Source organism: Pinus tabuliformis, chromosome 3_1 (assembly GCF_031772625.1).
Source record: "Pinus tabuliformis cultivar Carrire ecotype Pingquan chromosome 3_1, CPIR1, whole genome shotgun sequence".
NCBI classification, from domain to species: domain Eukaryota; kingdom Viridiplantae; phylum Streptophyta; class Pinopsida; order Pinales; family Pinaceae; genus Pinus; species Pinus tabuliformis.
The window spans coordinates 916,604,737-916,620,473 of NC_142301.1; the positions used below are offsets into that span (position 1 = coordinate 916,604,737).

The following is a 15,737-nucleotide window of genomic DNA, read 5'->3' on the forward strand; positions in this document are numbered from 1 at the left end:
AACGTAACATTTGTGTGCTTTTGTCAATTGGGGTTATCTCGGGTGGTTGAACAAAATGGTTGTTATCTTCCCCACCTAGTTTCAAATCCCCACTAGTGACATGATGAGTTTATAATGCCTTGATGAATATTGTTGTAATGGCTTTGAGCCTTGTGAACTCTTAAGGGAGTATACCTGTGGGCTAACCTAGTACGTACAACCTCACTCTAGTCTGAAAATATATTTATATTTCATAAAATCTGTGTTGGGGGGGCACAACTGTATAACCTTTACAAGTATTTCCTATTGGTCCAGACTAATCAACACCATGGTAAGCAATAAAATTCTAAATTGTGATACAAAACTACACCTTAGAGTAAGCAAAAGGGCGTTACAATGCTCTAAAAATGTTGGCTTGTAGAACCTCCAAAAACCACCAACTAAAACTAACACTCACAAAAATGGTTTGCAGGCAGGCTTAAGGAATTAGGGATGAACTTAGAATCCCATCCACTTTAAGGTTTCCTTTTGCGAGATGGACCCCCTCATTTGCGAGGAGGTCCACCTTCTTCTTGTTGTGCCTATGGACATTAATAAATGCTTTGGAGTGAAAGTTTTGTAGTATATGATAGATCCTTTTTACAATAACTTGGAGTTTGATGTTAGATGGAATAGAGAAATTGATGAGGTGGCACAAAAGAATGACAGAGTCACCAATGATAATGAGGTCTTGAATGTTTCTCTTTGTAACTAGAGAGAGACCTTGGAGAAGCGTGTAGGCTTTTGCTTGGTTGTTTGTGGAGATTCTTAGATCCTAGGAGAAGGGGTATTCCCATTGGGGTGATAGATTACCCCCCCTCGTACTGCTCTTGTCACCCTTGGTAATGTAACATTTTTGTGCTACTCACACTATTCCCATTCAAATTAATGATGTTCAATAATTATATTATATTTAACATTGCTTTCTTTTTCTTTGAAATTTTTATTTTACTATGTGAGACTCTTTTTTGGGGGTGTGGGCCTCTTTCTATCATACTCTTCGAAGTATGGAGTACAAGATTTGGATGCAGGTTTGAGACAAGAGGGAAACTGTGTTTGGGTACCCTCAGATTTGCTTAACCTGGAAGTGGAGCACTACTTTGTTTAATAATGTGAAAGTTTTTGTGTAACGCTGAAATTTATTGCGATCAATTATTTTTTAATTCTTTATCAAAAATTAGGATTTTAAAAATTACATCATTTTCCAATAACCATAACATATTTAATCTAACATTTAAAACACGATATTTAACAAGCTACTCGTAAGTATAAAGATCCTATATATAAAAGGTTGGTTTGATTTTACATTATTATGATATAAAAAAGAATATAATTATAATTTGTTGAGGGTTATTAAAATGGAACTTAAACCTCAACCAAATGTCTAGATAATCTTTTTTTCCCCTTGGAAAAATCGTAATTTTATTCATAAGACAAAATTACATGTTGTAGATGCTAAAAAGCATATGCATACGGTCTGTTCCTGTTTTCACAGAAAACATTAAAAATAAATAAATAAATAAATAAAAACTATGCTTTTCACCCTTTCTTTTTTTCCACCTTTCGCCAACCTTTAGTGTTGGGAGTGGCAGTTACAATGGATAGTTGATTTGTATTTATGGGAGAGTCTTTGTCAGAATCAGATCCTTCTGATCCATGAGTTCGCTTGTTGCCAGATATTTCCATTCCTGTTAGTTGGGATTCTTGTTGCTGCAAAGGGTTGCTGGGGTCTTCCTCCTCCTTGAGTGTGTTGTTCTGGGCCTTTTGGACATCCATTTCTGCTTTATATTCTACTGTTTCTGCTTTTTCTGCTTCTTCATCCAAGGGGGCTGTGTATTGCCATCCTTTTGGCTTTTTCTGTTGCTTCTTGTTCCATTTGGGGATTTGTTTTGCTTGTGGACAGGCACTATGGAGGTGGCTTGTTTGTAGACATCCACAACATCAGAAAGCTGTATTTTCGTAATCTAAAGGTTGTGTCCACTGTGTATTATTGAAATTTAATGTAATGTTGTCTGGTAGTCCCTGGCTAAGATCTACTTCAATGCAGATCCTGGCAAAAGTAAATATTCCCCTTGTAAGTCTGTCCCTGTCAATCTTAAGGAACTTTCCCAGGGAGTTCCCTATGGCTATTAAAACATTATGATGCCAGAAGTGTAATGGAAGGTTGTGCAACCTGACCCAAACTGGCATCTTTGTTACTACCATTGTGTTGGCATCGAATTCTGGAAACCAAGGGGTCATGAAGAGTCCTACATTGCCCCAGAACCATGGACCCTTATTGAGGATATGTTCCCTTTCTTGTACTGTTCTGAATCTGACTATAAAAAACCCCTTGGGGCATAAGTATATTTCACAATTTGGTGACCATGCAACATATATCCATTGGTGCAAAACATCAGATTTTGGCCAAAAACCATTAAATCTGCATATAACTGCTTTGGAATAGAGATCTGAGTACAAATCAGTTACCTCAGGCATTGCAATGGTGAGAGCAAGATTCTCAGATTTTTGTTCTACAATGTAGGGCCCTGGTAGCTCAGGCAGTGTTGCTGGTTTGGTTTGTGCTTTGTCCTTACCTTTAACTGCATCCTTGAAAGAGCCTGTGCTTTTTGAGTTGGTTCCAGAACATCCACCCCGCAGACGCAGGTTGATCATTATGGTCGAGTTTGTGGCAATGCCATAATCTTGAAGTGTGTGGTTATCCTGTAAACTGTGACCTGAGTAGATCAGATTTTGCCTGCATGCTGGTATACCGAGGTGGTTCTGGATTTTAAGCCTTAAATCCTGGATCCTCCACCCCTTCTAGATCCTCCAACAAATATGCTTGCCTTCTAGCGTTTTAATGAAAATTTGTATCAGATCCGCCTCAGTAGCGTGTGGGTCTGTCTGAGGAGGGGCTCGGTCTGTCGCCCATGTGCCCATATCTGACATATCCAAGCATATCAGTGCTCTATCTGGTTCTTGCTTCTCTAGATCTGGGCTATCTGATGGATTTGTGCATTTCAGTGCGCTGTTTGTTTCTTGCCTTAGCAGATCTGGACAAGTATGCCTGGCATTGCCTTTTGTCAGATACACGCTTGTTGGATCCAGGAGACCTTCCAAGTGTGGCACTTCCCATCCCAGTGTTGTGTCCATGCGAATCTTGCCATCATAGGGATCATGTTCTCGGTTGGGTGGTAGATCTGAGTGAAGAGCGCCCAGACGGAAGCCCCATACCCTCTCCTGTGCTACCATGACCATCGAGGAGGATTTCCTTTTACCCTTTTTCTTAAAGTCTGCTAGCCTATAGGAGACAGAGGAAAAAGGTTTGCAGACCGCCGGATCTTGCCAGCGCATGAGCTGATTCACCATCTGTCTGCTCATAACGAAGATTCCTAGTCCTGATCTACAAGGAATGCCTCGTTTCAGGTAGGGAGAGGTCGTCCATGGTCGTTGTGGGGGTCGATCTGCCTCTGGGGGTTCAAACCCATGTGCACAATGCCACCAAACGATTGGCTGCTTTACTTCCTCATCTTGCATATCTTCTGGTCTTCCGCGTACTCCATTGATGCCCACATCGATGGGCTGGAGAGTGGCGTCGGTGTGATCCACGGTTCCAGATATCCTTGTAGTTTTTTGAACTCCAGGTTTGAGTATCCTTCTCACCGTCTTTCTTGAGAAAACCCAATCGCAAGAGCCATCGCATAATAACCTATGGATGCTTTGTGGGCCTTCTTCTTGAGTAGAGCGGACCCATAACGGAAGGCCGATTGAAGAATCAGGGTCTCTGTTGTTCTTGAATGTTTTTGGGGATTCAGTGAGGTATTTCAGTCGTTTCCATAGAGAGACCCGGAGGAGCGAGCCTTTCCCATCCGTCGAGATAGCCAGAACCAACCTTAGTCCATAGTCAGGGTTGCCAAGGGTTGCTGAGTCACGATCTAACAGTGTGGCAGCGACCTGCTCGGCGTCTGAAGGCTGACAAACCCTAGCAACACACGCCATTGTTCTCTGGCAAGTTCCTCGATCAAATAAAGTTCACCTCACCAAATGTCTAGATAATCAAACCAAACATCCTAACATATAGATAAGGAGATCCTTAGCAAATTCATCTGCACTATATAAAAGCCAGAAATGGTACCTACACTTGTAAACAACAAACTACTGAGGAGCATTGTGACAGAGAGATAGAAATAAAATTAGACAGAGAGTCATGAGTTAAGAGGGCATATGAGAGAGGTTTGATTGAGGAGAGGTTGTCTATTTCTTTCCTTTTTGTTAGGTTACTACACATGTTCATTCTTGATGATAATTGGATTGGTGCTTGTTCCTTTGGAGGCATAGGTGCTTAGGAGCTCCATTGCCTCCTCCTCTTTGGTAAAACCTTTTGCACATACCCTAAAATTGAGGCTGAATGCAACTCGAGAGAGGATGGTAAATTTGGCCTCCAATCTCTAGAGCCTATAAAGTGATTCTAGTTTATAAACTTTTTGATTCCCAAGGGCAATAACTACTAGCATTTTAGCAAGCCAGTATAATTCCATTGCCTTGAACACCTTGGTATCTTAAGGCCGAGAAAACCCAAAATCTTATACCTAATCTCGAATTTTTGAACTAATTTGTTAAGTTGGAGTGCGCTGGCGATGTTGCCTCATACAATTGAATAGGGTGTCAGCTTCCTTTTGAGTATTAATGAAGATGCTCTTTTGAAAATGCCCCTATGAATGTTTGGTAGCTCACTTCGCACCCATGCCCTTGGGAATGTTTGGTAGCTCACTCAGCACCCATTCCCTAGGGATATGGAAAGGCATGTCGATAGGATTGCACATGCCCATTGTACCTCCTACAAGTACCCATTATATTAGATCCAAGAGCCTCTTGTATTACCATTGCAATTAGATGGTTGAAGTTGTGGCTTGGGTGAACCAGAGACTATTGTGAAACTGTGAGAGAGCTTACCTGCATCAAAGAACCCTCGATCTCATAGAGATCAGAGGATAGAGCCAACATCACATAAGGATGATGCTGAGAAGCCAACCATCGACCCAAGAACCCAAACTAACAGAATCAACCTAGAGATCGTTGTGACTATTGGACTAGAAGAAATTTGACTAGAGCCAATAACTAGCCACCCATAAAACTACAAGAGCAAATACAAGGAAATCTCGAGGGTAAACATCACTCAATTGCAAACCAAATGGTAGGGTGAGATCATGTACCAGAGCCTACATCAACTTGGAATAACTCTTGTTTAATTGAATTTGTCCACATGTTTATATGATCACCGTGATAATCCTAGATGAATTTGCCAACGATATACACCATCATTATTATGTTTCATACAAGCAGGTCCTCCATTGCCACCCAATACCCAAAACCATACACAATGCATGTCTAGACCCATATTCACACTCACAATAAAAAATACAAAAGTCTTTTTAAAAATAACATCATACATATCAAAGCCAAGTAATTAAAACACAACCTCTACCCACCACATACCACATGACCAACTCAAACTCCAAAATCTTTACAACTATCCATTCCAAAAAATTATATATATATATATATATATAATTATATCCAATAATGTATATATATTTTATAATACATCAGGCTAACAATACACATAGATTGACACATCTTACCCACCAAAATCTATCTCAAAACTTTCATATGCTTTTTAAACATTTAAATAAAAACTAGACCACACCTAACACACACATATATACACATCACATCAATGGTACAATAACATAGAGATAATACATCACACTAGGTACTACAAATCATCCCATGTATGGCAACGGAGATCAAGTGCACATTGGCAAACCATGCTTACTTTCTTTATATATATATAAATATAAATTATCCGTTCTTTCTGTTATATCTTAAAGCAATTAAATACACATATATCATTATGAGACATTGCACTGAGTCGATTACTTCTCTATGAGCTGGTGTTATTAATTAGTTTGTGCCTATGCGTAGACTATATGCTTCTTTTAGCGGTGAAAACAAATTAAATTTAAACAAATTAGTTAATGTTGTATATATATTAACGTTGAATAATAATAATTTTTTTGTTTATAGGGGTTGAAATTGGGTTATATTGTTTTTTTTTAAATAAAAATAAAAAATTTAACTTTTAATTAAAATTGAAAAATTTCAACAAAATAAAAAAATAAATATTATATTATATATATATATTTTTTAATTGATGACTATTATTTTTATCTAGTTTTAAATTGAATTATAAAATATACAAATTATATTAAGAAATAAAATATCTAAAAAAAGGTTTATATTTGCGAAATATCATAATAATTTAGGTTTTTTTATAATATCATAGGCTAGTAGGCTTATCAATACCATTTGTCCAAAAACCATAACTCATTTCAAAACCAAAATATTTTATTTTATAACATTTCTATAAAAAAAATTATTGCGTTAATTTTTTATATTAGTTTTCAATATTATATTAATCTAAAATTATACTAAAATATATTTATTTTAGATATATGTTTTATATATATTTTAAATTATCAATAAACTTATTATTATTATTATTTAAAATTATCAATTACTTTTTGCATAAGAGCATGCACTAAGAAACAATGTTGCATATTACATTTGTTATAAGTGAAAAGTGCAATAAGGTAAATTTAATTTGATTAAAAAAAAAAAAAAAAAATTTTAATCATATGTAATTTAATTGTTTACGATGAACTTTGTTATCTTCATAGTATATATGGTAATTATGTGTATTTTAAGTGTTTGTGAAGAAAAAAGGTTACTTTCCACTTTATGACATGTTGACTTCTAGTGAAGTTGATTGTTGATAAGTAAGTGAGTTGTTAACATGGTTATGTACCTTAAAGAATTTAGCATTTACCTTAAGCACCGTCTTTTGAATGAGGGGAAGTATTTGCGAGGTTTTTCCTGGAAAAGAGAGTCTTTTGCTCTCCACTCACCATGGACTTATTAAGAAGTCTACTTGAAATTCTATATAAAGTTTGATGAACTCCATCTCATGACGCATTAGAACTAATGCTAGATGAAAGGGCTCTAACATTGTTGTTGAATAATGAACCCTTTTAGGCCTTTCATCATGTTCAGAAGCTTGGTTTCCATCATAGGTAGTTGTCTTGCTTCTATTTGAATCTTAACTAAGTGTAATGCATTTTGGGGCTCAGGGGGATCATTGCCATTAGAATAGGCCATCCATATCCTCGAGTTTGAATATAATTTCTAGCTTAATTTGTGCCTCATCTATCAAAAAACATTTAAAAGAAAAATGAGACCTTCTTCCTCATCATAACCACTACCATAGTCATTTCTTTTGCAACAATTCACACTATTTTCTTCTCAAATTTGTATATTTAGAATTATTGGGTCCACATAACAATTAAAACATTTTGATATGCAACTAATTTGTTATTATTTTAAAAAATCTTTTAAAGTTTTCAAGTATTAGAAAAAACAAACATTAAACTTAATATATATATATTTTCTATTTTTCAAATTTGATAATAATCTTTTATTCGGATTGGAAAAATGTGATATGATGAATCTCATTTGATTTTTAGTTAGAGTGTTAGAAAACTAAAACATTTTTTCTCAATATACATATAAATCTCTCTCTCTCTCTCTCTATATATATATGTCAATTAGTTGTAACTCAAGCAATTATGAGAAAAAATGTTATTCTTTCTATTTAGGTTCAAATCTCACTTTGTAATATGTTTGTTCTTGGTGAATTGATTATTGGTGAGTTACCTATGATCCATTCATGAGTTGTTGACATGGCCTTATGCCCTCATGAATATAAGGTATACCCTAAGTACCATCCTTTAAATGAGGGAAAATACACATGAGTGAACATGTTACATATAATGATAACAATAAGATTGTGAGCTTCAAGTTGGAAGGAGAAGATATGGCCTAATGCCCTCATGAATATAGGGTATACCCTAGGTACCATCCTTTAAATGAGGGAAAGTGCACATGAATGAACATGTTACATATAATTATAATAACAAGATTGTGAGCTTCGAGTTGGAAGAAAAAGACCATAACACCACTTGATCTAGTTTTATAGTCTCAACTCACCATAGACTTATTAAAAAGTCTCTACTTAAGACCATATGTAAAGTTTAGTGAGCTTTGGCTCCCAATGCATTAGAACCAGTGCCCAAAGCAAAGGCTCTCATATTACTATTGAATCATAAACCTCTTTACGTCTTCATAATTATCAAAAACTCTGTCCCCATCAAAAGTAGTTGCGTTACCTCTATTTGAATCCCAATCAAAATATATGTTGAGGCTCACTGACATTAGAATAGATAATCTAATGTTGAGGCTCAAAATATATGTGGAGGCTCATTAGCATTAGAATAGGTTAAAAAAGCATGGTAAAATGGCTATAAGTTTGAGAAATACCAAATACCACGAAAGAATGTGATGTACATGTTAAGGTGAGAAATGGAAGCTCCATATTACTAAATTTGCCTCGATCGAAACGTACAAAAATCACCTTTGCTTTGACCAACTAATACATTTCATAGTCCTTGTACATATAAAGTCTATCTTTTAAGAAAATATGAAGTCATTAAATAAAAACCACATTTCCATGTGTGGTTGCCTTATATAACCATTTCTTTCATGAGTCTCAAAATCACATCCAGTAAGAGGCTCAAGTCCGGCTTGTGTCTTTTTTCTGTTTGACCACACACTATCATGCTCCTAATATGTATTTCATTTAAATTTTTATTATTATTAGGTGGGGCGCTGCCTTTTCCACCGAAAAGCCCCTTTCATGGGACCCCCACGCTTTACAAATTAAAAAAAATCATTCAGACGTGGAATGGGACCAGGCAACTAGGCTTTCATCTACTAGGTACTACGCTGTCGCTCTTTTAACGCCGAAAAGGTCCCACCACAGAAACAAACAAAATAAAATCTGCGCCGCATATCTACACGGCTCATCCTACGGTCTGCGTGAGGAGTCCAACAGCCAAGTAGGTGCCGACTCCGTTTAAACCGTCGGATTCAGTTGACCGGAAGAATCGTTAACGATGGTTAATCTGACAGGTTTTGAATTTCCCGATCGTCCGTGATGCTAAGCCCCGATCATATGCGGAGCGCCCGATGCGACCGGGGGAATGGCGCGCATAGTAACTGCGAATGGAGGAAGAGAGCGGGAGGCAAATGCAATTGAGGGCGAGGGCGAGGCGAGCGTAAAGGGTAAGGGTACGGTCCAGTGATAACCTCGTGTTGTTTTCTTTGGGTGTGCTCCCGCCAGAACCCTCGCTTCTATTAAAGAAAAACCACAATCCGTAGTCGAACAGATCCTCATTCTCCATCAAATTTGCCGATTCTCATTCATTTAAATCCCTCGTTCTCTCGCTCGCTCTGCACCGGCGTTGGAGTTCTTCGAGAATGCGTGTCTGAATCTTTGAATCTAGAGGTATGTTATGCTTATTTTCTGCTAATTCAATTGACGGCATTGTGAGTCAGATTTGCTGAAATCTGCTTTTCTTTCTTTCATTTTCTCTGCTTCTTTGAGTCTGTAGAACGGTGTTTGTCAGAATCTTCATCTTTTGCTGGAAGGCTGGCTTTCGTGCCTTCTCTTTCTTCTCTTTTCTGTCAACGGACGCTGCTTCGACGTCAGTAAAAAGCTAGGTTGTCATTGATATTCTGCCTTGCTTTGACGGCTTTTAGTGTGATATGAAACCGGGCGTCTTTCTTTCACGTTTCTGTCAATTGGCAGTACGTCTACAAGATTCTGTTCGTCTCACTTGACAGAATGTTGTTCGATCCCCCTGTAGCTAGAACATACGCTTACTTTGCTATTTCCGCGCTCAAAGTAGCACGGCAGGTTTTGCTTATTTCCGTCTATTGGCGGATGGAAATTCCAGACATCTATAGGCCTTGTCAGCGACGGAGGCTTCGCGGCATTATCTTTGCGAGACCGAATCCGACTTCTGTCAACTGAAAACTTGGTCGATTGACGAAGACACGCTTCTTGAGAACTCTACTATTATTTCTATTATATAATATCTCTATCAATTAATGTTAGTCGTGTTTCTTTAAATCTTTGAAAGCGAGGATTCTGCCTTATCCGCATCCTGCTATATCTCAGGAAGGTTCTTTATGTAATTTCAGTTGTTTAGTTTTCGTCATTAGATTATTTTTTCCCCGAGATCGGCGTACAGTTACTGCTTCATTCATCGCTGCAGAGGTCATTTATAGTACTGTTGGAATATTATTTAATATTATCAAATACCTGACCAATAATCTTATCGAAGACGGCGCTTTCCATTGTCCTATCATCTGATTACCTGTACATGCAGATCCAGGTCCAGGGCTTCTATAATTACAATAATAAATTGGTACTGCGTTGCTAATTAATCCTGAACCTCAATTTCGGAAATCTTTCGCAAATGTCTAACGCCGGAAGCTGCTTTCACTGCAGATTTCTCTCTAAATATTCCGACGGGTGCAGAGAAAAAGTCGAACAGAACGGGATCTTGAATCAGGCTGAATGGAACAGGTCACTAAACTGACGCTGCAATTCGTTTAAATAGCAAATGATTTTCCTCATTATATCTATAAAACAATCTTGAGGTTCTAAATTGTTCATTATTTTATGTTTATGATTATTTTAGTTGAAATTCAAATTCTAAATAAATTTCTTCGAGAAACTATTGCAGGCTGGCCATTCTTTATTTTGCACCATTTGACGAATATATACCTTAAATAGTTATTCAAATACATGCTGCTGATTTAAACAGTAAATTTTGGGATTCTTTTCCTGTTCTTTATTAAAATTCTATTTTATATTTTCTTGAAATTTCCAGTATGAGAAAGTTGAGAAGATAGGAGAAGGAACATATGGTGTGGTTTACAAGGCTCGTGATCGCTTGACAAATGAGACCATAGCTCTCAAGAAAATTCGTTTGGAGCAAGAAGATGAGGGTGTACCAAGCACTGCGATTAGAGAAATTTCTCTTCTTAAAGAAATGCAACATGGGAACATCGTAAGGTGTGTATCTTCAATCTCTTTTTATTCCGTTGAGAAAGCTTGTTATAAAATCTGAACAATAAACTGTGGAATACGACATTGCCCTTTGCCAAGTATGTAGACCGTACTACTAGTGATGCAGGAATTGAACTCATGATTGCTTGTTAGTTGCCAATAGGTAACTCAGACTAGTCTAAAGGGTTAGCTTGGTTGGTAGATGCTCTCGTGCTAAAGTTCGAGGAGGTCTCGAGATCAAATCCCATTGAGATTCTTGGGGTTATCAGTTATTTTTGGTTGGTGGTTACAACGATCCTCCATCTGCAGGGCTGGCAAGTCACCAGCATCCTCACTTGGGATGCTAAATATGTGGGTGAGTGAGGGGTTATATTTCTCTGGAAAAAAACAGCTGACTCAGACTAAACCTACTTTGGTAGGCTGAAGATGCGGCTAGTTGTAACTTGCCTTTTCAAATAATACACTCGGCAGATAACTTTGCAATCACAATGTGATTTATATATTTGATTGTGCATCCCTTTCAAGTTTTCATGATGGCATCATACACCTAATTTTATTCCTAAAACTCGGGATACTCTATATTCCAGTAAGAAAAGTTTGTATATTCAGTGTTTGTAGCCTTGTCTGCAAACGGTTTTGTTTGTTGATTCTGTATATATTATCAGAAATAAAATGACATTTATTTTTATATTACATATACATACAAGCCTTGGCTATATCGGCAAGGCTTCTCCAGAAAATCTGACTTGCTAGGTACTTGCCCCTCGGTTTATATCTTTATATGTATTGGCACTGGGCCTGACTACTGCCTCACAGAAATAAAATAACTGACCCCTATTTTTCCACTGTAAAAATTATCTACTGACCTGGGTTCCTTTTGGAAAATGGCAGGCTATAAACAGAACATGCTGATAGGCTTAGGTCCTTGATGTAGTAAAGTGGACCCATCCTTCATTAGGATGGTCAAGTTTGCATCATCTTGATAGGATCATGCCGCGCCATGACATAAGTTTAACACCTACCATTACATGCCTGGATCCCCTTGGCTACACCTAGGTGTTGGGATGCCCGTGGGAATGGACCCTTGGTCTCTTTTTGAAACTCTTTATACCCCGTCGTTAGGTCCAAGCATGTTGGGCGGTGGATTCTGTAGAATTATATTAGTTGAGATCTCAAAATTTTACAAAAGAGTAGGGCGTCTCGTTCTTTTTTGAAAAGAGTGCATCTTATATTCCATTAGTGCAGATGGAAAAATATACAGCGTGCAACATTCATTGCTGGGTAACGAAGGAGACATGTAAGCTCTACCTATCAATATATGTGAGAAAAGCTAACGTGTTTGCCTTAGCATCCATTGTCAGGGAGTCCACTCCTTGAAAATACCTATCCTAGCACGATACTATTAACAGCAACAATCTCTATTAACAGCATTGTGAATTTTTTTTAGAGGTTTCCTGGCATCTTCTTCCCACAGGAAGAAGATGCCTGATAATTGCATGTTGTCGCATATACTCCTCACTGCCTGTCTAATTATCCACTTATTGCCAAGAATAGCCCCTTTACAATTGAGGGAGCCAACAAAGAGTGAGGAGTTGTGAGCCACTATCCATTCCTGGGATCTTTGTTTTACCCCACATCCCACAATGCATGCTAAGAGTTTCAGTTTTTTCATAAGTAACACACCTATCTGTGAAAATGAAGTGGTCTAATAAGAGTCTATCTTTTGACTGCAAAGCTATTGTTGAGGGCAAATGAACTGAACACTCTGGATTTAAAAGATGAAGGAGCTTTCTAGATGCCATTGGACCTTTGTATTCATCTGATGTTATTTTTGTGAAATAACCTCCATAGTTTGATAGTTAAAAATTGACTTCCCATATGGCCTGTAGAGCAAGATTTAGTGTGCCTCTGGTGGTATTCCTGGTTTATTCTGGATTTTCTCTTTATATTCTCCTCCTTATGTGTGGAGTTGGAGAAAGCCATTCAATAATACACACTTGGATTAGATTTTTCTCATGTTTAAGTGAAGTTGTAAAGTGTAATTTTTTGCTAGTTTATCGCCATCCAGCTAGAATGTGGATTATGCCTTTGTTAGTCTGGACTCTGTACTTCAATGCACGATCATAGTCCATTATCAGCAAATGTGGGGTAATTTTGACTCAAATGATTAGAGGGTAATATTAATTGATGATTGGTTCTGCGAATTCAGTTATTAGGTAACAAGTTTTTTATTTTATTTTTATTTTTTAGTGCATTGTTTTGCAAACTTCTCAAATATAGCTCTGCTATTATAGGTTCTACAGGATGGAGAATGCATTGCCTAGACATATGAGTTGAAATTAATGTCTGTGAATTATTAAATTAATTCAAATTTCATGGGGCTTAAGGAACCTTTAGAGTAGAAGAAAAAGCATCAGTTTATGATAGTAAAATAATCTGTCTGACCAGATTTAATTTTCTTTATTTGCAATTCATTTTTAATTTTGAATTTCAGTTACTGTGATTAAAAGTTTTCTATATGCCCTTCTGTATGGGGCTTCTAATGTCTGCCGATGCCCCATATCAGTGTTTTAAATTATTGCTCGTATCTGATTTTTTTTTTTGGCTCTTCGACGAAAATCCAGGCAGATCCACCCGAAGGGATCACATCCTGCCGGCCATACTAATCAGACCCTAACCCTGAGGGCGTTGAGGAAAATTGACCCTGTGTGACCTCCCAATGGCGAGGTGCTTTAGCAACGGGACCTCGACCAATTGAGCTAACCCTTGGGGCTCTCATATCTGAATAGTTTATCTTGCTGTATTAAATTATTGCTCACATCTTAACTGTTTATATTGCTGGAAGCACAACACAACACAGTAGGCTGTAGTAACTATGGAGAGGTGATTATTCATTGTTGTTGTTGGATCTCTGCCTGATAGTCATGTGAAATCTGCCCATGGCATTTTAAATGCTACCAGCCGTGCAAGCCCATCTTTCATATTATTCCAACTTTACCAATCTGACTGGTTAATGTTTGGGGGAATGTAAATTTTTGGAATGCAAACAACTCTCCATCCTTCTTTGTTGTTAATATTATTCTATTATTATTATTATTCTTGTTTTTTACTTTTCATTTTGTGATTACACCCTAATATAAGTGTTTGATTTGTTCATTATTGTTTTGATTTTTGGGCTGAACTAGCTTTATCTTATCATGATGAGGCTAGTGTTCCCGGATTTAACATTATGGAGAATCATCAGCACTATTCCATCTAAGTCTCCTAGGATTGGCACTTGGCCCCATCCCATTGTTATGTGTGTTGGTGCACAAACACAAGCTTGAGCATGTCATTGGTAGAGTTTGAAACTTGGTGGGGGCTATATATTATTATCTACTTCCTTTCATTGATTTGACAAGCCATTGATGAGTTCATCATTGTTTTTTCTTCAAAGACGATGCTTCTAATTTTTTGTTTAAAAAAAAATTAGACTACTAGGCACAAGTTCACATATTGATACCAAAATCCTGAAAGGTTTTCCTTGTACCTTTATTGTTTGGCCAATGCATTTCTTCTTTTTTTCATTCTATCTGTTGACTTATCTACACTGTTCTATGAAGTTCTACTGTAAACATTTCTAGAGATATCATTTTGGAAAATTTGGTACAAGCATCACATTGCTTAAGTTTCCTAGGAATTGTAGGCAAACCAGTAACAACATTTTTCTTCAACAAACAAAGTCTGTCATATTTCAAGTGTCCAAATCTAGCATGCCATAAAAGACTCGACCAAAGACATCAAGTTTCTCCTCAACTCCAGAAGGTATAGAACATCATGTAGAAGAAAGTTTGAAAGACCAGGCAGTTTGAGCCTCATGGTGCCAAGCCCTAATAGCTTGAGTTTTGACTTGTTTGCAAAGTATACTGCTCCATCAACATTGTCAGTGAATTCTTCAAAGACATCTCTCCTGAAAGTCATGTGGCAAGTTGCTCCTGAATCAAGCAACCAAACATATTTCCATGAAGCAAGTGAATCATTGAATAAGTCTTTAGTTACTCCAATGTTGCCATGTGCCACAACATAATGAGTAGATTCGGGTGCTTTACCTTTCCCTTTGTCAGGTGTTTTACCTTTTCCTTCATTTCTTTTTTGCTTGATTTTGCCCAAGGTAGCTGACATGTGGAAGCATCATGTCCATCTCTATTGCATCATAATGCAACGAAGATCAAACCTTTCTCCTTGGAAAAGTCTGCTCCCCTGCCTCTAAAATTCTTCCTTCCTCTTCCTCTTCGGTCCCCTCTTCCTCTAGAAAAATCTTGTGCATGATTCTTCTCTTTTTGTGCAAGGCACACAACTTCTTCAATAGATTGAGGAGTTGTCTTTTTTCCAAAAACCTTATCTCTCTCAACAAACTTCTTCTCAAGGGAGTTACAGGTAATGTCCTTAAGGTTGCCACTTGTTTGCAATGACTCAAGATAATGTAAATAGGTGGGATATAGTGCCTTGACATAAGCTATGAGAGGAATATCTATTTCAACACGAGTGGCTTTTATGTCATGCATAATGGATCATAATGGATCACAAGAGGGTCATAATTTTTCAATTCAAGATTGAACAACTTGATCATCAATTGAACAACATCAAGTTCAAAATGTGAGTCATACAATTCCTTCAACTTCTTTAAGGCTTCAAAGACATTTGAAAATGGAGAAATATGACG

The 15,737-nt window shown here is 37.3% G+C and overlaps 1 protein-coding gene across 3 annotated transcripts in view; it reads left to right on the forward strand.

Annotated features, from left to right (window-relative positions):
- Positions 1-9,197: 9,197 nt before the first annotated feature.
- LOC149190684 (cell division control protein 2 homolog A) overlaps positions 9,198-15,737 on the forward strand; it is a 49,994-nt gene continuing 43,454 nt past the window's right edge. The window contains exons 1-3 of one of the 3 annotated variants that reach the window (XM_089412239.1): positions 9,198-9,463; positions 10,472-10,549; positions 10,857-11,041. In XM_089412239.1, coding sequence (XP_089268365.1) covers positions 10,541-10,549; positions 10,857-11,041 — 194 coding nt within the window. In that variant the 5' untranslated portion in view covers positions 9,198-9,463; positions 10,472-10,540. The remainder of the gene's footprint in view (positions 9,464-10,471; positions 10,550-10,856; positions 11,042-15,737) is intronic. The other 2 variants (XM_089412238.1, XM_089412241.1) reach the window with 2 other exon arrangements.